The sequence below is a fragment of the Homarus americanus genome, unplaced genomic scaffold (genome assembly GCF_018991925.1).
Source record: "Homarus americanus isolate GMGI-L3 unplaced genomic scaffold, GMGI_Hamer_2.0 scaffold56361, whole genome shotgun sequence".
Taxonomy (NCBI): domain Eukaryota; kingdom Metazoa; phylum Arthropoda; class Malacostraca; order Decapoda; family Nephropidae; genus Homarus; species Homarus americanus.
The window spans coordinates 1-25,705 of record NW_024729296.1 but is presented as its reverse complement, the minus strand read 5'-3'; the positions used below and the strand labels follow the sequence as shown (position 1 = coordinate 25,705).

The following is a 25,705-nucleotide window of genomic DNA, read 5'->3' as shown; positions in this document are numbered from 1 at the left end:
TCTAAATGTGCATGAACAGCTGCCCCCAGGGTCCGTACAGTGACAGTCCTCCCTGGGGCCTTCCCATTTGCCCTACCATCTGCGACGGCTTTAGTGGCTTTTCCAGGGGTGTTGGCGCTCCTAGGGGACTTACAAGGGGCCCTGTCAGGGGCTGTGGTTCCCCCAGTGGCCTTATCAATGATGATAGCGCCGTCACAGACCCTCCCAGAGGCGGTTGCGTCCCAAGGGACCCTCCTAAGGGCTACCTCGCCGCCAAGGCTATCCCAGGGGCGACGGAGCCCTCTGAGGCTCTCCCAGGGGAAACTGTGTCTGCAGGAGCCCACTTAGGGAGGACGGCACCCCCAGGGAATTTCCAGAGGTAGCGGCGCTCCCAGGGCACCACCCAGGGGTAACGGTGCCCCCAGGTGCCATCCCAAGGATGGTGGCGTACTTAGGGACTCTCCCAGGGGAGGTGGCGCCCACAGGGGCCCTCCCAGCTGCAGCGGCGTCCTCAGTGGACCTCTCAGGACTGGTTACACCCAGAGAAGCCTGTCAAGGGGTAACGACGCCCCCAGGGGCTGATTGTATGGGCAGCAGCGCCCCCCGGGTCTCTCCTTAGACGCAGCAATGCCCCAGGGGCCCTAACAGAGGCGCCCCCTCCCAGGAACCCTATAGCTTTTGGTCGTGGTGACGTATATATTGCATACGTCCAGCAATCCCTTACTGAACTGTGATTGGTGGAATAAAATGTAAGCCCACCAAATAACAGCCAATAGGAGAAAAGAACAGTCAGTCAGCACAACACCCTAATTTATGTTTTCCTGTTGGATATTTATTCTCCTTTACATTGTTTTTCATGCGATGATACTGGAAATGCAATGGGCGGTGTATCTATTCATATATCCCATTGTTCTAAATGTGCATGAACAGCTGCCCCCAGGGTCCCTACAGTGACAGTTCTACCTGGGGCCTTCCCATTTGCCCTACCATCTGCGACGGCTTTAGTGGCTTTTCCAGGGGTGTTGGCGCTCCCAGGGGACTTACAAGGGGCCCTGTCAGGGGCTGTGGTTCCCCCAGTGGCCTTACCAATGATGGTGGCGCCGTCACAGACCCTCTCAGAGGCAGTTGCGCCCCAAGGGACCCTCCTAAGGGCGACATCGCCGCCAAGGCTATCCCAGGGGCGACGGAGCCCTCTGAAGCTCTCCCAGGGGAAACTGTGTCTGTAGGAGCCCACTTAGGGGGGACGGCACCCCCAGGGAATTTCCAGAGGTAGCGGCGCTCCCAGGGCACCACCCAGGGGGAACGGTGCCCCCAGGGGGCCTCCCAGGGATGGTGGCATCCATAATGGCTCTCCGAGGGGAGGTAGCGCCCACAGGGGACCTCCCAGCTGCAGCGGCGTCCTCAGTGGGCCTCTCAGGACTGATTACACCCTGAGAGGCCTGTCAAAGGATAACGATGCCCCTAGGCGCTCTTTGTATGGGTAGCAGTGCCCCCAGGGGCTTTCCCTAGGAGCAGCGATGCCCCCGGGGCCCTCCCAGGGGCCATGACAGAGGCGCCCCCTCCCAGGAACCCTATAGCTTTTGGTCGTGGTGACGTACATATTGCATACGTCCAGAAATCCCTTACTTAACTGTGATTGGTGGAATAAAATGTAAACCCACCAAATAACAGCCAATAGGAGAGAAGAACAGTCAGTCAGCACAACACCCTAATTTATGTTTTCCTGTTGGATATTTATTCTCCTTTACATTGTTTTTCATGCGATGATACTGGAAATGCAATGGGCGGTGTATCTATTCATATATCCCATTGTTCTAAATGTGCATGAACAGCTGCCCCCAGGGTCCGTATAGTGACAGTTCTACCTGGGGCCTTCCCATTTGCCCTACCATATGCGACGGCTTCAGGGGCTCTCCGAGGGGAGTTGGTGCTCCCAGGGTACTTACAAGGGGCCCTGTCAGGGGCTGTGGTTCCCCCAGTGGCCCTACCAAGGATGGTGGCGCCGTCACAGACCCTCCCAGAGGCGGTTGCTCCCCAAAGGACCCTCCTAAGGGCTACCTCGCCCCCAAACTCTATCCCAGAGGCGAGGGAGCCCTCTGGGGCCCTCCCTGGGGAAACTGCGCCCCTAGGAGCCCACTTCGGGGCGACGGCGCCCCCAGGGGAATTCCCAGAGGTAGCGGCGCTCCCAGGGCACCACCCAGGAGTATCGGTGCCCCCAAGGGCTAACCCAAGGATGGTGGCGTACTTAGGGGCTCTCCCAGGGAAGGTGGCGCCCACAGAGGCCCTCCCAGCTGCAGCGGCATCCTCAGTGGACCTCTCAGGACTGGTTACACCCTGAGAGGCCTGTCAAGGGGTAACAACGCCCCCAGGGGCTCTTTGTATGGGCAGCAGCGACCCCAGGGGGTCTCCTTAGGAGCAGCGATGCCCCAGGGGCCCTCCCAGGGGCCCTAACAGATGTGCCCTTTCCCATGAACCCTATAGCTTTTGTTCGTGGTGTCGTACATATTGCATACGTCCAGAAATCCCTTACTTAACTGTGATTGGTGGAATAAAATATATACCCAACAAATATTAGCCAATAGGAGAGAAGAACAGTCAGTCAGCACAACACCCTAATTTATGTTTTCCTGTTGGATATTTATTCTCCTTTACATTGTTTTTCTTGCGATGATACTGGAAATGCAATGGGCGGTGTATCTATTCATATATCCCATTGTTCTAAATGAGCATGAACAGCTGCCCCCAGGGTCCCTACAGTGACAGTTCTACCTGGGGCCTTCCCATTTGCCCTACCATATGCGACGGCTTGAGGGGCTCTCCCAGGGGTGTAGACGCTGCCAGGGGACCTGCAAGGGGCCCTGTCAGAACTTCTGGTGCCCCCAGTGGCCCTACAGTGACAGTTCTACCTGGGGCCTTCCCATTTGCCCTACCATATGCGACGGCTTTAGTGGCTTTTCCAGGGTTGTTGGCGCTCCCAGGGGACTTACAAGGGGCCCTGTCAGGGGCTGTGGTTCCCCCAGTGGCCTTACCAATGATGGTGGTGCCGTCACAAACCCTCCCAGAGGCGGTTGCGCCCCAAGGGACCCTCCTAAGGGCGACCTCGCCGCCAAGGCTATCCCAGGGGCGACGGAGCCCTCTGAGGCTCTCCCAGGGGAAACTGTGTCTGCAGGAGCCCACTTAGGGGGGACGGCACCCCAAGGGAATTTCCAGAGGTAGCGGCGCTCCCAGGGCACCACCCAGGGGTAACGGTGCCCCCAGGGGGCCTCCCAGGGATGGTGGCGTCCTTAGTGGCTCTCCGAGGGGAGGTGGCGCCCACAGGGGACCTCCCAGCTGCAGCGGCATCCTCAGTGGACCTATCAGGACTGGTTACACCCTGAGAGGCCTGTCAAGGGGTAACGACGCCCCCAGGGGCTCTTTGTATGGGCAGCAGCGATCCCAGGGGCCCTACCAGAGGCGCCCCCTCCCAGGAACCCTATAGCTTTTGGTCGTGGTGACGTACATATTGCATACGTCCAGAAATCCCTTACTTAACTGTGATTGGTGGAATAAAATGTAAACCCACCAAATAACAGCCAATAGGAGAGAAGAACAGTCAGTCAGCACAACACCCTAATTTATGTTTTCCTGTTGGATATTTATTCTCCTTTACATTGTTTTTCTTGCGATGATACTGGAAATGCAATGGGCGGTGTATCTATTCATATATCCCATTGTTCTAAATGAGCATGAACAGCTGCCCCCAGGGTCCCTGCAGTGACAGTTCTACCTGGGGCCTTCCCATTTGCCCTACCATATGCGACGGCTTGAGGGGCTCTCCCAAGGGTGTAGACGCTGCCAGGGGACCTGCAAGGGGCCCTGTCAGAACTTCTGGTGCCCCAGTGGCCCTACAGTGACAGTTCTACCTGGGGCCTTCCCATTTGCCCTACCATATGCGACGGCTTTAGTGGCTTTTCCAGGGTTGTTGGCGCTCCCAGGGGACTTACAAGGGGCCCTGTCAGGGGCTGTGGTTCCCCCAGTGGCCTTACCAATGATGGTGGTGCCGTCACAGACCCTCCCAGAGGCGGTTGCGCCCCAAGGGACCCTCCTAAGGGCGACCTCGCCGCCAAGGCTATCCCAGGGGCGACGGAGCCCTCTGAGGCTCTCCCAGGGGAATCTGTGTCTGCAGGAGCCCACTTAGGGGGGACGGCACCCCAAGGGAATTTCCAGAGGTAGCGGCGCTCCCAGGGCACCACCCAGGGGTAACGGTGCCCCCAGGGGGCCTCCCAGGGATGGTGGCGTCCTTAGTGGCTCTCCGAGGGGAGGTGGCGCCCACAGGGCACCTCCCAGCTGCAGCGGCATCCTCAGTGGACCTATCAGGACTGGTTACACCCTGAGAGGCCTGTCAAGGGGTAACGACGCCCCCAGGGGCTCTTTGTATGGGCAGCAGCGCCCCCAGGGGCCCTACCAGAGGCGCCCCCTCCCAGGAACCCTATAGCTTTTGGTCGTGGTGACGTACATATTGCATACGTCTAGCAATCCCTTACTTAACTGTGATTGGTGGAATAAAATGTAAACCCACCAAATAACAGCCAATAGGAGAGAAGAACAGTCAGTCAGCACAACACCCTAATTTATGTTTTCCTGTTGGATATTTATTCTCCTTCACATTGTTTTTCTTGCGATGATACTGGAAATGCAATGGGCGGTGTATCTATTCATATATCCCATTGTTCTAAATGAGCATGAACAGCTGCCCCCAGGGTCCCTACAGTGACAGTTCTACCTGGGGCCTTCCCATTTGCCCTACCATATGCGACGGCTTGAGGGGCTCTCCCAGGGGTGTAGACGCTGCCAGGGGAACTGCAAGGGGCCCTGTCAGAACTTCTGGTGCCCCCAGTGGCCCTACCAAGGATGATGGCGCCCCCACAGACCCTCCCAGAGGCGGTTGCGCCCCCGGGACCCTCCTAAGGGCACTTTTGGTTCCCAAGGCTATCCCAGGGGCGACAGAGCCCTGCGGGGCCCTCCCAAGAGAAACTGCACCCTCAGGAGACCACTTAGGGGCGATGGCGCCCCCAGGGGAATTCCCAGAGGTAGCGGCGCTCCCAGGGTACCCCTCTGGTGCAATGGTGCTCCCAGGGGCCCTCCCAAGGATGGTGGTGTACTTAGGAGCTCTCCCAGGGGTTGTGGCGCCCACAGGGGCCCTTCTAGCTGCAGCGGCGTCCTCAGTGGACCTCTCAGGACTGGTTACACCCTGATACGCCTGTCAAGGGTCAACGACGCCCCCAAGGGCTCTTTGTATTTGCAGCAGCGCCCCCAGGGGCTCTCCATAAGTGCAGCGATGCGCCCTCTCCCAGGAACCCTATAGCTTTTGGGCGTGGTGTTGTACATATTGCATACGTCCAGCAATCCCTTACTTAACCGTGATTGGTGGAATAAAATGTAAACCCACCAAATAACAGCCAATAGGAGAGAAGAACAGTCAGTCAGCACAACACCCTAATTTATGTTTTCCTGTTGGATATTTATTCTCCTTTACATTGTTTTTCATGCGATGATACTGGAAATGCAATGGGCGGTGTATCTATTCTTATATCCCATTGTACTAAATGTGCGTGAACAGCTGCCCCCAGGTTCCCTACAGTGACAGTTCACCCTGGGGCCTTCCCATTTGCCCTACCATATGCGACGGCTTCAGGGGCTCTCCCAGGGGTGTAGACGCTCCCAGGGGACCTACAAGGGGCCCTGTCAGAACTTCTGGTGCCCCCAGTGGCCCTACCAAGGATGATGGTGCCCCCACAGACCCTCCCAGAGGCCGTTGCCCCCCCAGGGACCCTCCTAAGGGCAACCTTGGCTCCAAAGGCTATCCCAGGGGCGACAGAGCCCTGCGGGGCCCTCCCAAGAGAAACTGCTCCCTCAGGAGCTCACTTAGGGGTGACGGCGCTTCCCGGGAAATTCCCAGAGGCAGCGGAGCTCCCAGGGGACCACCCAGGGGTAATGGTGCCCCCAGGGGCCCTCCCAAGGATGGTGGCGTACTTAGTGGCTCTCCCAGGGGAGGTGGCGCCCACAGGGGTCCTCCCAGCTGCAGCGGCATCCTCAGTGGACCTCTCAGGACTGGTTACACCCTGAGAGGCCTGTCAAGGGGTAACGACGCCCCCAGGGGCTCTTTGTATGGGCAGCAGCGGCCCCAGGGTCTCTCTTTAGGAGCAGCGATGCCCCACGGGCCCTCCCAGGGGCCCTAACAGAGGTGCCCTTTCCCAGGAAGCCTATAGCTTTTGGTCCTGGTGTCGTACATATTGCATACGTCTAGCAATCCCTTACTTAACTGTGATTGGTGGAATAAAATGTAAGCCCACCAAATAACAGCCAATAGGAGAGAAGAACAGTCAGTCAGCACAACACCCTAATTTATGTTTTCCTGTTGGATATTTTTTCTCCTTTACATTGTTTTTCATGCGATGATACTGGAAATGCAATGGGCTGTGTATCTATTCATATATCCCATTGTTCTAAATGAGCATGAACAGCTGCCCCCAGGGTCCCTACAGTGACAGTTCTACCTGGGGCCTTCCCATTTGCCCTACCATCTGCGACGGCTTTAGTGGCTTTTCCAGGGGTGTTGGCGCTCCCAGGGGACTTACAAGGGGCCCTGTCAAGGGCTGTGGTTCCCCCAGTGGCCTTACCAATGATGGTAGCGCCGTCACAGACCCTCCCAGAGGCGGTTGCGCCCCAAGGGACCCTCCTAAGGGCGACCTCGCCGCCAAGGCTATCCCAGGGGCGACGGAGCCCTCTGAGGCTCTCCCAGGGGAAACTGTGTCTGCAGGAGCCCACTTAGGGAGGACGGCACCCCCAGGGAATTTCCAGAGGTAGCGGCGCTCCCAGGGCACCACCCAGGGGTAACAGTGCCCCCAGGGGCCATCCCAAGGATGGTGGCGTACTTAGGGGCTCTCCCAGGGGAGGTGGCGCCCACAGGGGCCCTCCCAGCTGCAGCGGCGTCCTCAGTGGACCTCTCAGGACTGGTTACACCCAGAGAAGCCTGTCAAGGGGTAACGACGCCTCCAGGGGCTGATTGTATGGGCAGCAGCGCCCCCAGGGGCTCTCCTTAGACGCAGCAATGCCCCAGGGGCCCTAACAGAGGCGCCCCCTCCCAGGAACCCTATAGCTTTTGGTCGTGGTGACGTATATATTGCATACGCCCAGCAATCCCTTACTGAACTGTGATTGGTGGAATAAAATGTAAGCCCACCAAATAACAGCCAATAGGAGAGAAGAACAGTCAGTCAGCACAACACCCTAATTTATGTTTTCCTGTTGGATATTTTTTGTCCTTTACATTGTTTTTCATGCGATGATACTGGAAATGTAATGGGCGGTGTATCTATTCATATATCCCATTGTTCTCAATGAGCATGAACAGCTGCCCCAAGGGTCCCTAAAGTGACAGTTCCCCCTGGGGCCTTCCCATTTGCCCTACCATATGCGACGGCTTAAGGGGCTCTCCGAGGGGAGTTGGTGCTCCCAGGGTACTTACAAGGGGCCCTGTCAGGGGCTGTGGTTCCCCCAGTGGCCCTACCTAGGATGGTGGCGCCGTCACAGACCCTCCCAGAGGCGGTTGCTCCCCAAAGGACCCCCCTAAGGGCTACCTCGCCCCCAAACTCTATCCCAGAGGCGAGGGAGCCCTCTGGGGCCCTCCCTGGGGAAACTGCGCCCCCAGGAGCCCACTTCAGGGCGACGGCGCCCCCAGGGGAATTCCCAGAGGTAGCGGCGCTCCCAGGGCACCACCCAGGAGTAACGGTGCCCCCAAGGGCTAACCCAAGGATGGTGGCGTACTTAGGGGCTCTCCCAGGGGAGGTGGCGCCCACAGAGGCCCTCCCAGCTGCAGCGGCGTCCTCAGTGGACCTCTCAGGACTGGTTACACCCTGAGAGGCCTGTCAAGGGGTAACGACGCCCCCAGGGGCTCTTTGTATGGGCAGCAGCGACCCCAGGGGCTCTCCTTAGGAGCAGCGATGCCCCAGGGGCCCTCCCAGGGGCCCTAACAGATGTGCCCTTTCCCATGAACCCTATAGCTTTTGTTCGTGGTGTCGTACATATTGCATACGTCCAGAAATCCCTTACTTAACTGTGATTGGTGGAATAAAATGTATACCCAACAAATAACAGCCAATAGGAGAGAAGAACAGTCAGTCAGCACAACACCCTAATTTATGTTTTCCTGTTGGATATTTATTCTCCTTTACATTGTTTTTCTTGCGATGATACTGGAAATGCACGGGCGGTGTATCTATTCATATATTCCATTGTTCTAAATGAGAGCATGAACAGCTGGTTCCCCAGGGTCCCTTGCATACAGTGTCAGTTCTACCTGGGGCCTTCCATTTGTCTCTACCATAAAGACGGCTTGAGGGGCTCTCCCAGGGGTGTAGACGCTGCCAGGGGACCTGCAAGGGGCCCTGTCAGAACTTCTGGTGCTTCTAGTGGCCCTACAGTGACAGTTCTACCAGGGGCCTTCCCATTTGCCCTACCATATGCGACGGCTTTAGTGGCTTTTCCAGGGTTGTTGGCGCTCCCAGGGGACTTACAAGGGGCCCTGTCAGGGGCTGTGGTTCCCCCAGTGGCCTTACCAATGATGGTGGTGCCGTCACAGACCCTCCCAGAGGCGGTTGCGCCCCAAGGGACCCTCCTAAGGGCGACCTCGCCGCCAAGGCTATCCCAGGGGCGACGGAGCCCTCTGAGGCTCTCCCAGGGGAAACTGTGTCTGCAGGAGCCCACTTAGGGGGGACGGCACCCCAAGGGAATTTCCAGAGGTAGCGGCGCTCCCAGGGCACCACCCAGGGGTAACGGTGCCCCCAGGGGGCCTCCCAGGGATGGTGGCGTCCTTAGTGGCTCTCCGAGGGGAGGTGGCGCCCACAGGGGACCTCCCAGCTGCAGCGGCATCCTCAGTGGACCTATCAGGACTGGTTACACCCTGAGAGGCCTGTCAAGGGGTAACGACGCCCCCAGGGGCTCTTTGTATGGGCAGCAGCGATCCCAGGGGCCCTACCAGAGGCGCCCCCTCCCAGGAACCCTATAGCTTTTGGTCGTGGTGACGTACATATTGCATACGTCCAGAAATCCCTTACTTAACTGTGATTGGTGGAATATAATGTAAACCCACCAAATAACAGCCAATAGGAGAGAAGAACAGTCAGTCAGCACAACACCCTAATTTATGTTTTCCTGTTGGATATTTATTCTCCTTTACATTGTTTTTCTTGCGATGATACTGGAAATGCAATGGGCGGTGTATCTATTCATATATCCCATTGTTCTAAATGTGCATGAACAGCTGCCTCCAGGGTCCCTACAGTGACAGTTCACCTGGGGCCTTCCCATTTGCCCTACCATCTGCGACGGCTTTAGTGGCTTTTCCAGGGGTGTTGGCGCTCCCAGGAACTGCAAGGCCCGTCAGAACTTCTGGTGCCCCCAGTGGCCCTACTATGATGATGGCGCCCCCAACAGACCCTCCCAGAAGCGGTTGCGCCCCCTGGCCTTTAAGGCACCCTGGATCCTGAAGGCCATCTCGAAAGATAGATTTGCGGGGCCCAAGAGAAACTGCACCTCAGGGAGACCCTATCGGGCGATGGCGCACTCTGTGAATACCCCGATGAAGTGGCGTTTCCCAGGGTACCCTTTCTGTGCAAAGGTGCCCCAGCCCTCCCAAGGATATGTACTGAGCTCTCCTTAGGGGTTGTGGCGATTATTCTACAGGGGCCCCTTCTAGCTGCAGCGGCGTCTCAGTGACCTCTCAGGACTGGTTACACCCTGAGAGCCTGTCAAGGGTCACGACGTTTCCCCAAGGGCTCTTTTAGCTTAAAAGGAAAGGCCCCCAGGGTCAGCAATTCGGCGATGCGCCCCCTCCCAGGAACCCTATAGCTTTTGGTCGTGGTGACGTACATATTGCATACGTCCAGCAATCCCTTACTTAACTGTGATTGGTGGAATAAAATGTAAACCCACCAAATAACAGCCAATAGGAGAGAAGAACAGTCAGTCAGCACAACACCCTAATTTATGTTTTCCTGTTGGATATTTATTCTCCTTTACATTGTTTTTCATGCGATGATACTGGAAATGCAATGGGCGGTGTATCTATTCTTATATCCCATTGTACTAAATAGCTGCCCCCAGGGTCCCTACAGTGACAGCTCACCCTGGGGCCTTCCCATTTGCCCTACCATATGCGACGGCTTCAGGGGCTCTCCCAGGGGTGTAGACGCTCCCGGGGACCTACAAGAGCCCTGTCAGAACTTCTGGTGCCCCCAGTGGCCCTACCAAGGATGATGGTGCCCCCACAGACCCTCCCAGAGGCCCTTGCCCCGCCAGGGACCCTCCTAAGGGCACCCTTGGTTCCCAAGGCTATCCCAGGGGCGACAGAGCCCTGCGGGGCCCTCCCAAGAGAAACTGCTCCCTCAGGAGCCCACTTAGGGGCGACGGCGCTCCCCGGGAAATTCCCAGAGGCAGCGGCGCTCCCAGGGGACCACCCAGGGGTAATGGTGCCCCCAGGGGCCCTCCCAAGGATGGTGGCGTACTTAGTGGCTCTCCCAGGGGAGGTGGCGCCCACAGGGGTCCTCCCAGCTGCAGCGGCATCCTCAGTGGACCTCTCAGGACTGATTACACCCTGAGAGGCCTGTCAAGGGGTAACGACGCCCCCAGGGGCTCTTTGTATGGGCAGCAGCGGCCCCAGGGTCTCTCTTTAGGAGCAGCGATGCCCCACGGGCCCTCCCAGGGGCCCTAACAGAGGTGCCCTTTCCCAGGAACCCTATAGCTTTTGGTCGTGGTGTCGTACATATTGCATACGTCCAGCAATCCCTTACTTAACTGTGATTGGTGGAATAAAATGTAAGCCCACCAAATAACAGCCAATAGGAGAGAAGAACAGTCAGTCAGCACAACACCGTAATTTATGTTTTCCTGTTGGATATTTATTCTCCTTTACATTGTTTTTCTTGCGATGATACTGGAAATGCAATGGGCTGTGTCTCTATTCATATATCCCATTGTTCTAAATGTGCGTGAACAGCTGCCTTCAGGGTCCGTACAGTCACAGTCCTCCCTGGGGCCTTCCCATTTGCCCTACCATCTGCGACGGCTTTAGTGGCTTTTCCAGGGGTGTTGGCGCTCCCAGGGGACTTATAAGGGGCCCTGTCAGGGGCTGTGGTTCCCCCAGTGGCCTTACCAATGATGGTAGCGCCGTCACAGACCCTCCCAGAGGCGGTTGCGCCCCAAGGGACCCTCCTAAGGGCGACCTCGCCGCCAAGGCTATCCCAGGGGCGACGGAGCCCTCTGAGGCTCTCCCAGGGGAAACTGTGTCTGCAGGAGCCCACTTAGGGGGGACGGCACCCCCAGGGAATTTCCAGAGGTAGCGGCGCTCCCAGGGCACCACCCAGGGGTAACGGTGCCCCCAGGGGCCCTCCCAAGAATGGTGGTGTACTTAGGGGCTCTCCCAGGGGAGGTGGCGCCCACAGGGGCCCTCCCAGCTGCAGCGGCGTCCTCAGTGGACCTCTCAGGACTGGTTACACCCAGAGAAGCCTGTCAAGGGGTAACGACGCCCCCAGGGGCTGATTGTATGGGCAGCAGCGCCCCCAGGGCTCTCCTTAGACGCAGCAATGCCCCAGGGGCCCTAACAGAGGCGCCCCCTCCCAGGAACCCTATAGCTTTTGGTCGTGGTGACGTATATATTGCATACGTCCAGCAATCCCTTACTGAACTGTGATTGGTGGAATAAAATGTAAGCCCACCAAATAACAGCCAATAGGAGAGAAGAACAGTCAGTCAGCACAACACCCTAATTTATGTTTTCCTGTTGGATATTTATTCTCCTTTACATTGTTTTTCATGCGATGATACTGGAAATGCAATGGGCGGTGTATCTATTCATATATCCCATTGTTCTAAATGAGCATGAACAGCTGCCCCCAGGGTCCCTAAAGTGACAGTTCCCCCTGGGGCCTTCCCATTTGCCCTACCATATGCGACGGCTTCAGGGGCTCTCCGAGGGGAGTTGGTGCTCCCAGGGTACTTACAAGGGGCCCTGTCAGGGGCTGTGGTTCCCCCAGTGGCCCTACCAAGGATGGTGGCGCCGTCACAGACCCTCCCAGAGGCGGTTGCTCCCCAAAGGACCCTCCTAAGGGCTACCTCGCCCCCAAACTCTATCCCAGAGGCGACGGAGCCCTCTGGGGCCCTCCCTGGGGAAACTGCGCCCAAAGGAGCCCACTTCGGGGCGACGCCGCCCCCAGGGGAATTCCCAGAGGTAGCGGCGCTCCCAGGGCACCACCCAGGAGTAACGGTGCCCCCAAGGGCTAACCCAAGGATGGTGGCGTACTTAGGGGCTCTCCCAGGGGAGGTGGCGCCCACAGAGGCCCTCCCAGCTGCAGCCGCGTCCTCAGTGGACCTCTCAGGACTGGTTACACCCTGAGAGGCCTGTCAAGGGGTAACGACGCCCCCAGGGGCTCTTTGTATGGGCAGCAGCGACCCCAGGGGCTCTCCTTACGAGCAGCGATGCCCCAGGGGCCCTCCCAGGGGCCCTAACAGATGTGCCCTTTCCCATGAACCCTATAGCTTTTGGTTGTGGTGTCGTACATATTGCATACGTCCAGAAATCCCTTACTTAACTGTGATTGGTGGAAGAAAATGTAAACCCACCAAATAACAGCCAATAGGAGAGAAGAACAGTCAGTCAGCACAACACCCTAATTTATGTTTTCCTGTTGGATATTTATTCTCCTTTACATTGTTTTTCTTGCGATGATACTGGAAATGCAATGGGCGGTGTATCTATTTATATATCCCATTGTTCTAAATGAGCATGAACAGCTGCCCCCAGGGTCCCTACAGTGACAGTTCTACCTGGGGCCTTCCCATTTGCCCTACCATATGCGACGGCTTGAGGGGCTCTCCCAGGGGTGTAGACGCTGCCAGGGGACCTGCAAGGGGCCCTGTCAGAACTTCTGGTGCCCCCAGTGGCCCTACAGTGACAGTTCTACCTGGGGCCTTCCCATTTGCCCTACCATATGCGACGGCTTTAGTGGCTTTTCCAGGGTTGTTGGCGCTCCCAGGGGACTTACAAGGGGCCCTGTCAGGGGCTGTGGTTCCCCCAGTGGCCTTACCAATGATGGTGGTGCCGTCACAAACCCTCCCAGAGGCGGTTGCGCCCCAAGGGACCCTCCTAAGGGCGACCTCGCCGCCAAGGCTATCCCAGGGGCGACGGAGCCCTCTGAGGCTCTCCGAGGGGAAACTGTGTCTGCAGGAGCCCACTTAGGGGGGACGGCACCCCAAGGGAATTTCCAGAGGTAGCGGCGCTCCCAGGGCACCACCCAGGGGTAACGGTGCCCCCAGGGGGCCTCCCAGGGATGGTGGCGTCTTTAGTGGCTCTCCGAGGGGAGGTGGCGCCCACAGGGGATCTCCCAGCTGCAGCGGCATCCTCAGTGGACCAATCAGGACTGGTTACACCCTGAGAGGCCTGTCAAGGGGTAACGACGCCCCCAGGGGCTCTTTGTATGGGCAGCAGCGATCCCAGGGGCCCTACCAGAGGCGCCCCCTCCCAGGAACCCTATAGCTTTTGGTCGTGGTGACGTACATATTGCATACGTCCAGAAATCCCTTACTTAACTGTGATTGGTGGAATAAAATGTAAACCCACCAAATAACAGCCAATAGGAGAGAAGAACAGTCAGTCAGCACAACACCCTAATTTATGTTTTCCTGTTGGATATTTATTCTCGTTTACATTGTTTTTCTTGCGATGATACTGGAAATGCAATGGGCGGTGTATCTATTCATATATCCCATTGTTCTAAATGAGCATGAACAGCTGCCCCCAGGGTCCCTACAGTGACAGTTCTACCTGGGTCCTTCCCATTTGCCCTACCATATGCGACGGCTTGAGGGGCTCTCCCAGGGGTGTAGACGCTGCCAGGGGAACTGCAAGGGGCCCTGTCAGAACTTCTGGTGCCCCCAGTGGCCCTACCAAGGATGATGGCGCCCCCACAGACCCTCCCAGAGGCGGTTGCGCCCCCGGGACCCTCCTAAGGGCACCCTTGGTTCCCAAGGCTATCCCAGGGGCGACAAAGCCCTGCCGGGCCCTCCCAAGAGAAACTGCACCCTCAGGAGACCACTTAGGGGCGATGGCGCCCCCAGGGGAATTCCGAGAGGTAGCGGCGTTCCCAGGGTACCCCTCTGGTGCAATGGTGCCCCCAGGGGCCCTCCCAAGGATGGTGGTGTACTTAGGAGCTCTCCCAGGGGTTGTGGCGCCCACAGGGGCCCTTCTAGCTACAGCGGCGTCCTCAGTGGACCTCTCAGGACTGGTTACACCCTGATAGGCCTGTCAAGGGTCAACGACGCCCCCAAGGGCTCTTTGTATTTGCAGCAGCGCCCCCAGGGGCTCTCCATAAGTGCAGCGATGCGCCCTCTCCCAGGAACCCTATAGCTTTTGGGCGTGGTGTTGTACATATTGCATACGTCCAGCAATCCCTTACTTAACCGTGATTGGTGGAATAAAATGTAAACCCACCAAATAACAGCCAATAGGAGAGAAGAACAGTCAGTCAGCACAACACCCTAATTTATGTTTTCCTGTTGGATATTTATTCTCCTTTACATTGTTTTTCTTGCGATGATACTGGAAATGCAATGGGCGGTGTATCTATTCATATATCCCATTGTTCTAAATGAGCATGAACAGCTGCCCCCAGGGTCCCTACAGTGACAGTTCTACCTGGGGCCTTCCCATTTGCCCTACCATATGCGACGGCTTGAGGGGCTCTCCCAGGGGTGTAGACGCTGCCAGGGGAACTGCAAGGGGCCCTGTCAGAACTTCTGGTGCCCCCAGTGGCCCTACCAAGGATGATGGCGCCCCCACAGACCCTCCCAGAGGCGGTTGCGCCCCCGGGACCCTCCTAAGGGCACCCTTGGTTCCCAAGGCTATCCCAGGGGCGACAGAGCCCTGCCGGGCCCTCCCAAGAGAAACTGCACCCTCAGGAGACCACTTAGGGGCGATGGCGCCCCCAGGGGAATTCCGAGAGGTAGCGGCGTTCCCAGGGTACCCCTCTGGTGCAATGGTGCCCCCAGGGGCCCTCCCAAGGATGGTGGTGTACTTAGGAGCTCTCCCAGGGGTTGTGGCGCCCACAGGGGCCCTTCTAGCTACAGCGGCGTCCTCAGTGGACCTCTCAGGACTGGTTACACCCTGATAGGCCTGTCAAGGGTCAACGACGCCCCCAAGGGCTCTTTGTATTTGCAGCAGCGCCCCCAGGGGCTCTCCATAAGTGCAGCGATGCGCCCTCTCCCAGGAACCCTATAGCTTTTGGGCGTGGTGTTGTACATATTGCATACGTCCAGCAATCCCTTACTTAACCGTGATTGGTGGAATAAAATGTAAACCCACCAAATAACAGCCAATAGGAGAGAAGAACAGTCAGTCAGCACAACACCCTAATTTATGTTTTCCTGTTGGATATTTATTCTCCTTTACATTGTTTTTCATGCGATGATACTGGAAATGCAATGGGCGGTGTATCTATTCATATATCCCATTGTTCTAAATGTGCATGAACAGCTGCCCCCAGGGTCCCTACAGTGACAGTTCACCCTGGGGCCTTCCCATTTGCCCTACCATATGCGACGGCTTCAGGGGCTCTCCCAGAGGTGTAGACGCTCCCAGGGGACCTACAAGGGGCCCTGTCAGAACTTCTGGTGCCCCCAGTGGCCCTACCAAGGATGATGGTGCCCCCACAGACCCTCCCAGAGGCCGTTGCCCCCCCAGGGACCCTCCTAAGGGCAACCTTGGCTCCAAAGACTATCCCAGGGGCGACAGAGCCCTGCGGGGCCCTCCCAAGAGAAACTGCTCCCTCAGGAGCCAACTTAGGGGCGACGGCGCTCCCCGGGAAATTCCCAGAGGCAGCGGCGCTCCCAGGGGACCACCCAGGGGTAATGGTGCCCCCAGGGGCCCTCCCAAGGATGGTGGTGTACTTAGTGGCTCTCCCAGGGGAGGTGGCGCCCACAGGGGTCCTCCCAGCTGCAGCGGCATCCTCAGTGGACCTCTCAGGACTGGTTACACCCTGAGAGGCCTGTCAAGGGGTAACGACGCCCCCAGGGGCTCTTTGTATGGGCAGCAGCGGCCCCAGGGTCTCTCTTTAGGAGCAGCGATGCCCCACGGGCCCTCCCAGGGGCCCTAACAGAGGTGCCCTTTCCCAGGAACCCTATAGCTTTTGGTCGTGGTGACGTACATATTGCATACGTCTAGCAATCCCTTACTTAACTGTGATTGGTGGAATAAAATGTAAGCCCACCAAATAACAGCCAATAGGAGAGAAGAACAGTCAGTCAGCACAACACCCTAATTTATGTTTTCCTGTTGGATATTTATTCTCCTTTACATTGTTTTTCTTGCGTTGATACTGGAAATGTAATGGGCGGTGTATCTATTCATATATCCCATTGTTCTAAATGTGCATGAACAGCTGCCTTCTGGGTCCGTACAGTGACAGTTCTACCTGGGGCCTTCCCATTTGCCCTACCATCTGCGACGGCTTTAGTGGCTTTTCCAGGGGTGTTGGCGCTCCCAGGGGACTTATAAGGGGCCCTGTCAGGGGCTGTGGTTCCTCCAGTGGCCTTACCAATGATGGTAGCGCCGTCACAGACCCTTCCAGAGGCGTTTGCGCCCCAAGGGACCCTCCTAAGGGCGACCTCGCCGCCAAGGCTATCCCAGGGACGACGGAGCCCTCTGAGGCTCTCCCAGGGGAAACTGTGTCTGCAGGAGCCCACTTAGGGGGGACGGCACCCCCAGGGTATTTCCAAAGGTAGCGGCGCTCCCAGGGCACCACCCAGGGGTAACGGTGCCCCCAGGGGCCCTCCCAAGGATGGTGGCGTACTTAGGGGCTCTCCCAGGGGAGGTGGCGCCCACAGGGGCCCTCCCAGCTGCAGCGGCGTCCTCAGTGGACCTCTCAGGACTGGTTACACCCAGAGAAGCCTGTCAAGAGGTAACGACGCCCCCAGGGGCTAATTGTATGGGCAGCAGCGCCCCCAGGGGCTCTCCTAAGACGCAGCAATGCCCCAGGGGCCCTAACAGAGGCGCCCCCTCCCAGGAACCCTAAAGCTTTTGGTCGTGGTGACGTATATATTGCATACGTCCAGCAATCCCTTACTGAACTGTGATTGGTGGAATAAAATGTAAGCCCACCAAATAACAGCCAATAGGAGAGAAGAACAGTCAGTCAGCACAACACCCTAATTTATGTTTTCCTGTTGGATATTTATTCTCCTTTACATTGTTTTTCTTGCGATGATACTGGAAATGCAATGGGCCGTGTATCTATTCATATATCCCATTGTTCTAAATGTGCATGAACAGCTGCCCCCAGGGTCCGTACAGTGACAGTCCTCCCTGGGGCCTTCCCATTTGCCCTACCATCTGCGACGGCTTTAGTGGCTTTTCCAGGGGTGTTGGCGCTCCTAGGGGACTTACAAGGGGCCCTGTCAGGGGCTGTGGTTCCCCCAGTGGCCTTATCAATGATGATAGCGCCGTCACAGACCCTCCCAGAGGCGGTTGCGTCCCAAGGGACCCTCCTAAGGGCTACCTCGCCGCCAAGGCTATCCCAGGGGCGACGGAGCCCTCTGAGGCTCTCCCAGGGGAAACTGTGTCTGCAGGAGCCCACTTAGGGAGGACGGCACCCCCAGGGAATTTCCAGAGGTAGCGGCGCTCCCAGGGCACCACCCAGGGGTAACGGTGCCCCCAGGTGCCATCCCAAGGATGGTGGCGTACTTAGGGACTCTCCCAGGGGAGGTGGCGCCCACAGGGGCCCTCCCAGCTGCAGCGGCGTCCTCAGTGGACCTCTCAGGACTGGTTACACCCAGAGAAGCCTGTCAAGGGGTAACGACGCCCCCAGGGGCTGATTGTATGGGCAGCAGCGCCCCCCGGGTCTCTCCTTAGACGCAGCAATGCCCCAGGGGCCCTAACAGAGGCGCCCCCTCCCAGGAACCCTATAGCTTTTGGTCGTGGTGACGTATATATTGCATACGTCCAGCAATCCCTTACTGAACTGTGATTGGTGGAATAAAATGTAAGCCCACCAAATAACAGCCAATAGGAGAAAAGAACAGTCAGTCAGCACAACACCCTAATTTATGTTTTCCTGTTGGATATTTATTCTCCTTTACATTGTTTTTCATGCGATGATACTGGAAATGCAATGGGCGGTGTATCTATTCATATATCCCATTGTTCTAAATGAGCATGAACAGCTGCCTTCAGGGTCCCTAAAGTGACAGTTCCCCCTGGGGCCTTCCCATTTGCCCTACCATATGCGACGGCTTCAGGGGCTCTCCGAGGGGAGTTGGTGCTCCCAGGGTACTTACAAGGGGCCCTGTCAGGGGCTGTGGTTCCCCCAGTGGCCCTACCAAGGATGGTGGCGCCGTCACAGACCCTCTCAGAGGCGGTTGCTCCCCAAAGGACCCTCCTAAGGGCTACCTCGCCCCCAAACTCTATCCCAGAGGCGAGGGAGCCCTCTGGGGCCCTCCCTGGGGAAACTGCGCCCCCAGGAGCCCACTTCGGGGCGACGGCGCCCCCAGGGGAATTCCCAGAGGTAGCGGCGCTCCCAGGGCACCACCCAGGAGTATCGGTGCCCCCAAGGGCTAACCCAAGGATGGTGGCGTATTAGGGGCTCTCCCAGGGAAGGTGGCACCCACAGAGGCCCTCCCAGCTGCAGCGGCATCCTCAGTGGACCTCTCAGGACTGGTTACACCCAGAGAAGCCTGTCAAGAGGTAACGACGCCCCCAGGGGCTGATTGTATGGGCAGCAGCGCCCCCAGGGGCACTCCTTAGCCGCAGCAATGCCCCAGGGGCCCAAACAGAGGCGCCCCCTCCCAGGAACCCTATAGCTTTTGGTCGTGGTGACGTACATATTGCATACGTCCAGCAATCCCTTACTGAACTGTGATTGGTGGAATATAATGTAAGCCCACCAAAAAACAGCCAATAGGAGAGAAGAACAGTCAGTCAGCACAACACCCTAATTTATGTTTTCCTGTTGGATATTTATTCTCCTTTACATTGTTTTTCTTGCGATGATACTGGAAATGCAATGGGCTGTGTCTCTATTCATATATCCCATTGTTCTAAATGTGCGTGAACAGCTGCCTTCAGGGTCCGTACAGTGACAGTCCTCCCTGGGGCCTTCCCATTTGCCCTACCATATGCGACGGCTTGAGGGGCTCTCCCAGGGGTGTAGACGCTGCCAGGGGAACTGCAAGGGGCCCTGTCAGAACTTCTGGTGCCCCCAGTGGCCCTACCAAGGATGATGGCGCCCCCACAGACCCTCCCAGAGGCGGTTGCGCCCCCGGGACCCTCCTAAGGGCACCCTTGGTTCCCAAGGCTATCCCAGGGGCCACAGAGCCCTGCGGGGCCCTCCCAAGAGAAACTGCACCCTCAGGAGACCATTTAGGGGCGATGGCGCCCCCAGGGGAATTCCCAGAGGTAGCGGGGCTCCCAAGGTACCCCTTTGGTGCAATGGTGCCCCCAGGGGCCCTCCCAAGGATGATGGTGTACTTAGGAGCTCTCCCAGGGGTTGTGGCGCCCACAGGGGCCCTTCTAGCTGCAGCGGCGTCCTTAGTGGACCTCTCAGGACTGGTTACACCCTGATAGGCCTGTCAAGGGGTAACGACGCCCCCAGGGGCTGATTGTATGGGCAGCAGCGCCCCCAGGGGCTCACCTTAGACGCAGCAATGCCCCAGGGGCCCTAACAGAGGCGCCCCCTCCCAGGAACCCTACAGCTTTTGGTCGTCGTGACGTACATATTGCATACGTCCAGCAATCCCTTACTGAACTGTGATTGGTGGAATAAAATGTAAGCCCTCCAAATAACAGCCAATAGGAGAGAAGAACAGTCAGTCAGCACAACACCCTAATTTATGTTTTCCTGTTGGATATTTATTCTCCTTTACATTGTTTTTCTTGCGATGATACTGGAAATGCAATGGGCTGTGTCTCTATTCATATATCCCATTGTTCTAAATGTGCGTGAACAGCTGCCTTCAGGGTCCGTACAGTGACAGTCCTCCCTGGGGCCTTCCCATTTGCCCTACCATCTGCGACGGCTTTAGTGGCTTTTCCAGGGGTGTTGGCGCTCCCAGGGGACTTATAAGGGGCCCTGTCAGGGGCTGTGGTTCCCCCAGTGGCCTTACAAATGATGGTAGCGCCGTCACAGACCCTCCCAGAGGCGGTTGCGCCCCAAGGGACCCTCCTAAGGGCGACCTCGCCGCCAAGGCTATCCCAGGGGCGACGGAGCCCTCTGAGGCTCTCCCAGGGGAAACTGTGTCTGCAGGAGCCCACTTAGGGGGGACGGCACCCCCAGGGAATTTCCAGAGGTAGCGGCGCTCCCAGGGCACCACCCAGGGGTAAAGGTGCCCCCAGGGGCCCTCCCAAGGATGGTGGTGTACTTAGGGGCTCTCCCAGGGGAGGTGGCGCCCACAGGGGCCCTCCCAGCTGCAGCGGCGTCCTCAGTGGACCTCTCAGGACTGATTACACCCTGAGAGGCCTGTCAAAGGGTAACGATGCCCCTAGGCGCTCTTTGTATGGGTAGCAGTGCCCCCAGGGGCTTTCCCTAGGAGCAGCGATGCCCCCGGGGCCCTCCCAGGGGCCATGAGAGAGGCGCCCCCTCCCAGGAACCCTATAGCTTTTGGTCGTGGTGACGTACATAATGCATACGTCCAGGAATCCCTTACTGAACTGTGATTGGTGGAAGAAAATGTAAACCCACCAAATAACAACCAATAGGAGAGAAGAACACTCAGTCAGCACAACACCCTTATTTATGTTTTCCTGTTGGATATTTATTCTCCTTTACATTGTTTTTCATGCGATGATACTGGAAATGCAATGGGCGGTATATCTATTCATATATCCCATTGTTCTAAATGAGCATGAACAGCTGCCCCCAGGGTCCCTACAGTGACAGTACTACCTGGGGCCTTCCCATTTGCCCTACCATATGCGACGGCTTGAGGGGCTCTCCCAGGGGTGTAGACGCTGCCAGGGGAACTGCAAGGGGCCCTGTCAGAACTTCTGGTGCCCCCAGTGGCCCTACCAAGGATGATGGCGCCCCCACAGACCCTCCCAGAGGCGGTTGCGCCCCCGGGACCCACCTAAGGGCACCCTTGGTTCCCAAGGCTATCCCAGGGGCCACAGAGCCCTGCGGGGCCCTCCCAAGAGAAACTGCACCCTCAGGAGACCACTTAGGGGCGATGGCGCCCCCAGGGGAATTCCCAGAGGTAGCGGCGCTCCCAGGGTACCCCTCTGGTGCAATGGTGCCCCCAGGGGCCCTCCCAAGATGATGGTGTACTTAGGAGCTCTCCCAGGGAGGTAGCGCCCACAGGGGACCTCCCAGCTGCAGCGGCGTCCTCAGTGGGCCTCTCAGGACTGATTACACCCTGAGAGGCCTGTCAAAGGATAACGATGCCCCTAGGCGCTCTTTGTATGGGTAGCAGTGCCCCCAGGGGCTTTCCCTAGGAGCAGCGATGCCCCCGGGGCCCTCCCAGGGGCCATGACAGAGGCGCCCCCTCCCAGGAACCCTATAGCTTTTGGTCGTGGTGACGTACATATTGCATACGTCCAGAAATCCCTTACTTAACTGTGATTGGTGGAATAAAATGTAAACCCACCAAATAACAGCCAATAGGAGAGAAGAACAGTCAGTCAGCACAACACCCTAATTTATGTTTTCCTGTTGGATATTTATTCTCCTTTACATTGTTTTTCATGCGATGATACTGGAAATGCAATGGGCGGTGTATCTATTCATATATCCCATTGTTCTAAATGTGCATGAACAGCTGCCCCCAGGGTCCGTATAGTGACAGTTCTACCTGGGGCCTTCCCATTTGCCCTACCATATGCGACGGCTTCAGGGGCTCTCCGAGGGGAGTTGGTGCTCCCAGGGTACTTACAAGGGGCCCTGTCAGGGGCTGTGGTTCCCCCAGTGGCCCTACCAAGGATGGTGGCGCCGTCACAGACCCTCCCAGAGGCGGTTGCTCCCCAAAGGACCCTCCTAAGGGCTACCTCGCCCCCAAATTCTATCCCAGAGGCGACGGAGCCCTCTGGGGCCCTCCCTGGGGAAACTGCGCCCAAAGGAGCCCACTTCGGGGCGACGCCGCCCCCAGGGGAATTCCCAGAGGTAGCGGCGCTCCCAGGGCACCACCCAGGAGTAACGGTGCCCCCAAGGGCTAACCCAAGGATGGTGGCGTACTTAGGGGCTCTCCCAGGGGAGGTGGCGCCCACAGAGGCCCTCCCAGCTGCAGCCGCGTCCTCAGTGGACCTCTCAGGACTGGTTACACCCTGAGAGGCCTGTCAAGGGGTAAAGACGCCCCCATGGGCTCTTTGTATGGGCAGCAGCGACCCCAGGGGCTCTCCTTACGAGCAGCGATGCCCCAGGGGCCCTCCCAGGGGCCCTAACAGATGTGCCCTTTCCCATGAACCCTATAGCTTTTGGTTGTGGTGTCGTACATATTGCATACGTCCAGAAATCCCTTACTTAACTGTGATTGGTGGAAGAAAATGTAAACCCACCAAATAACAGCCAATAGGAGAGAAGAACAGTCAGTCAGCACAACACCATAATTTATGTTTTCCTGTTGGATATTTATTCTCCTTTACATTGTTTTTCTTGCGATGATACTGGAAATGCAATGGGCGGTGTATCTATTCATATATCCCATTGTTCTAAATGTGCATGAACAGCTGCCTTCAGGGTCCCTACAGTGACAGTTCTACCTGGGGCCTTCCCATTTGCCCTACCATATGCGACGGCTTGAGGGGCTCTCCCAGGGGTGTAGACGCTGCCAGGGGACCTGCAAGGGGCCCTGTCAGAACTTCTGGTGCCCCCAGTGGCCCTACAGTGACAGTTCTACCTGGGGCCTTCCCATAGTCTCTACCACACATATGAACACGTGCTTGAGGGGCCTCCCAGGGTGCAGACGCTGCCAGGGGAACTGCAGGGCCCTGTCAGAACTTCTGGTGCCCCCAGGCCCTACCATGATGATGGCGTCTCCCCACAGACCCTCCCCAGAGGCGGTTGCGCCCCGGGACCCTCCTTAAGGGCAATCTCTTGGTTCCTCAAGGCTATCCTTAGGGCCACAGACTAAGTGCCCCTCCTCCCAAGAGAAACTGCACCCTCAGGAGACCATTTTAGGGCGATGGCGCCCCCAGGGGAATTCCCAGAGGTAGCGGCGCTCCCAGGGTACCCCTCTGGTGCAATGGTGCCCCCAGGGGCCCTCCCAAGGATGATGGTGTACTTAGGAGCTCTCCCAGGGGAGGTAGCGCCCACAGGGGACCTCCCAGCTGCAGCGGCGTCCTCAGTGGGCCTCTCAGGACTGATTACACCCTGAGAGGCCTGTCAAAGGATAACGATGCCCCTAGGCGCTCTTTGTATGGGTAACAGTGCCCCCAGGGGCTTTCCCTAGGAGCAGCGATGCCCCCGGGGCCCTCCCAGGGGCCATGACAGAGGCGCCCCCTCCCAGGAACCCTATAGCTTTTGGTCGTGGTGACGTACATATTGCATACGTCCAGAAATCCCTTACTTAACTGTGATTGGTGGAATAAAATGTAAACCCACCAAATAACAGCCAATAGGAGAGAAGAACAGTCAGTCAGCACAACACCCTAATTTATGTTTTCCTGTTGGATATTTATTCTCCTTTACATTGTTTTTCATGCGATGATACTGGAAATGCAATGGGCGGTGTATCTATTCATATATCCCATTGTTCTAAATGTGTATGAACAGCTGGCTCTCAGGGTCCGGTGATAGTGACAGTTCTACCTGGGGTCCTCTCTCATTTGCCCCACCATATGCGACGGTTTCAGGGTACTCTCCGGGAGGGGAGTTAAGGTGCTCCCCAGGTACTACATAAGGCTCCTGTCAGGGGCTGTGGTGCCCCCAGTGGCCCTACCAATGATTGTGGCGCCGTCACAGGCGCTCCCAGAGGCGGTTGCGCCCCCAGGGACCCTCCTAAGGGCGACGTCGCCTTCAAAGGCTGTCCCAGGGGCGATGGAGCCCTCCGGGGCCCTCCCAGGGGAAACTGCACCCTCAGTAGCCCACTTAGGGGCGACGGCGCTCCCAGGGGAATTCCCAGAGGCAGCGGCGCTCCCAGGGGACCACTCAGGGGTAATGGTGCCCCCAGGGGCCCTCCCAAGGATGGTGGCATACTTAGTGGCTCTCCGAGGGGAGGTGGCGCCCACAGGGGTCCTCCCAGCTGCAGCGGCATCCTCAGTGGGCCTCTCAGGACTGGTTACACCCTGAGAGGCCTGTCAAAGGGTAACGACGCCCCCAGGGGCTCTTTGTATGAGCAGCAGCGCCCCCAGGGGCTCTCTTTAGGAGCAGCGATGCCCCAGGGGCCCTCCCAGGGGCCCTAACAGACGTGCCCTTTCCCATGAACCCTATAGCTTTTGGTCGTGGTGACGTACATATTGCATACGTCCAGCAATCCCTTACTTAACTGTGATTGGTGGAATAAAATGTAAGCCCACCAAATAACAGCCAATAGGAGAGAAGAACAGTCAGTCAGCACAACACCCTAATTTATGTTTTCCTGTTGGATATTTATTCTCCTTTACATTGTTTTTCTTGCGATGATACTGGAAATGCAATGGGCGGTGTATCTATTCATATATCCCATTGTTCTAAATGAGCATGAACAGCTGCCCCCAGGGTCCCTGCAGTGACAGTTCTACCTGGGGCCTTCCCATTTGCCCTACCATATGCGACGGCTTGAGGGGCTCTCCCAAGGGTGTAGACGCTGCCAGGGGACCTGCAAGGGGCCCTGTCAGAACTTCTGGTGCCCCAGTGGCCCTACAGTGACAGTTCTACCTGGGGCCTTCCCATTTGCCCTACCATATGCGACGGCTTGAGGGGCTCTCCCAGGGGTGTAGACGCTGCCAGGGGAACTGCAAGGGGCCCTGTCAGAACTTCTGGTGCCCCCAGTGGCCCTACCAAGGATGATGGCGCCCCCACAGACCCTCCCAGAGGCGGTTGCGCCCCCGGGACCCACCTAAGGGCACCCTTGGTTCCCAAGGCTATCCCAGGGGCCACAGAGCCCTGCGGGGCCCTCCCAAGAGAAACTGCACCCTCAGGAGACCACTTAGGGGCGATGGCGCCCCCAGGGGAATTCCCAGAGGTAGCGGCGCTCCCAGGGTACCCCTCTGGTGCAATGGTGCCCCCAGGGGCCCTCCCAAGGATGATGGTGTACTTAGGAGCTCTCCCAGGGGAGGTAGCGCCCACAGGGGACCTCCCAGCTGCAGCGGCGTCCTCAGTGGGCCTCTCAGGACTGATTACACCCTGAGAGGCCTGTCAAAGGATAACGATGCCCCTAGGCGCTCTTTGTATGGGTAGCAGTGCCCCCAGGGGCTTTCCCTAGGAGCAGCGATGCCCCCGGGGCCCTCCCAGGGGCCATGACAGAGGCGCCCCCTCCCAGGAACCCTATAGCTTTTGGTCGTGGTGACGTACATATTGCATACGTCCAGAAATCCCTTATTAACTGTGATTGGTGGAATAAAATAAACCCACCAAATAACAGCCAATAGAAGAACAGAACAGTCAGTCAGCACTACACCCCAACTTATGTTTTCCTGTTGGATATTTATTCTCCTTTACATTGTTCAGGATGCGATGATACTGGAAATGCGATGGGCTGTGTATTTATTCATATATCCCATTGTTCTAAATGTGCA

The 25,705-nt window shown here is 57.4% G+C and overlaps 6 protein-coding genes across 6 annotated transcripts; 5 read left to right on the top strand and 1 right to left on the bottom strand.

Moving 5' to 3' along the window:
* The first annotated feature begins 11 nt into the window (after nt 1-11).
* LOC121866699 (collagen alpha-2(XI) chain-like) lies at nt 12-4,191 on the top strand. The gene is made up of 5 exons (XM_042366408.1): nt 12-358; nt 910-1,248; nt 1,822-2,305; nt 2,863-3,191; nt 3,996-4,191. The coding sequence occupies exons 1-5, from the start codon at nt 12-14 to the stop codon at nt 4,189-4,191; spliced, it is 1,695 nt and encodes a 564-aa protein (XP_042222342.1).
* A 1,373-nt stretch (nt 4,192-5,564) lies between these two features.
* On the top strand, nt 5,565-6,197 carry LOC121866698 (basic salivary proline-rich protein 2-like). The gene has a single exon (XM_042366406.1). It carries the CDS (start codon nt 5,565-5,567, stop codon nt 6,195-6,197), a length of 633 nt encoding a protein of 210 aa, XP_042222340.1.
* A 684-nt stretch (nt 6,198-6,881) lies between these two features.
* On the top strand, nt 6,882-11,357 carry LOC121866697 (basic salivary proline-rich protein 1-like). Its single transcript, XM_042366405.1, has 6 exons — nt 6,882-7,026; nt 7,520-7,866; nt 8,431-8,759; nt 9,385-9,618; nt 10,258-10,656; nt 11,015-11,357. The coding sequence occupies exons 1-6, from the start codon at nt 6,882-6,884 to the stop codon at nt 11,355-11,357; spliced, it is 1,797 nt and encodes a 598-aa protein (XP_042222339.1).
* A 4,173-nt stretch (nt 11,358-15,530) lies between these two features.
* LOC121866696 (basic salivary proline-rich protein 1-like) lies at nt 15,531-16,163 on the top strand. Its single transcript, XM_042366404.1, has one exon. The coding sequence runs from the start codon at nt 15,531-15,533 to the stop codon at nt 16,161-16,163; it is 633 nt and encodes a 210-aa protein (XP_042222338.1).
* Nucleotides 16,164-21,436: 5,273 nt separating this feature from the next.
* On the top strand, nt 21,437-22,319 carry LOC121866695 (transmembrane protease serine 13-like). The gene is made up of 2 exons (XM_042366403.1): nt 21,437-21,455; nt 21,814-22,319. Exons 1-2 carry the CDS (start codon nt 21,437-21,439, stop codon nt 22,317-22,319), a joined length of 525 nt encoding a protein of 174 aa, XP_042222337.1.
* A 1,562-nt stretch (nt 22,320-23,881) lies between these two features.
* On the bottom strand, nt 23,882-25,322 carry LOC121866700 (skin secretory protein xP2-like; the record flags this gene model as incomplete). The annotated part of the gene is made up of 2 exons (XM_042366409.1): nt 23,882-24,283; nt 24,870-25,322. Coding segments are annotated over 2 exons (855 nt in total), but the record flags the coding sequence as incomplete, so codon positions are not given.
* Nucleotides 25,323-25,705: the final 383 nt, after the last annotated feature.

Excerpts from the sequence above, each read along its gene's own strand:
- LOC121866697 (XM_042366405.1), top strand. The coding sequence starts at position 6,882 with ATGGTGGCGTACTTAGGGGCTCTCCCAGGGGAGGTGGCGCCCACAGGG. Across the intron at positions 7,027-7,519 it reads GACGCCTCCAGGGGCTGATT|TGGCCCTACCTAGGATGGTG; the intron begins GTATGGGCAGCA and ends TGGTTCCCCCAG. Across the intron at positions 10,657-11,014 it reads GACGCCCCCAGGGGCTCTTT|CTGCCTTCAGGGTCCGTACA; the intron begins GTATGGGCAGCA and ends GTGCGTGAACAG.
- LOC121866699 (XM_042366408.1), top strand. The coding sequence starts at position 12 with ATGAACAGCTGCCCCCAGGGTCCGTACAGTGACAGTCCTCCCTGGGGC. Across the intron at positions 1,249-1,821 it reads CCCCCAGGGAATTTCCAGAG|GGTCCGTATAGTGACAGTTC; the intron begins GTAGCGGCGCTC and ends AGCTGCCCCCAG. Across the intron at positions 3,192-3,995 it reads CCCCAAGGGAATTTCCAGAG|TGGCCTTACCAATGATGGTG; the intron begins GTAGCGGCGCTC and ends TGGTTCCCCCAG.
- LOC121866696 (XM_042366404.1), top strand. The coding sequence starts at position 15,531 with ATGTGCATGAACAGCTGCCCCCAGGGTCCCTACAGTGACAGTTCACCC.
- LOC121866698 (XM_042366406.1), top strand. The coding sequence starts at position 5,565 with ATGTGCGTGAACAGCTGCCCCCAGGTTCCCTACAGTGACAGTTCACCC.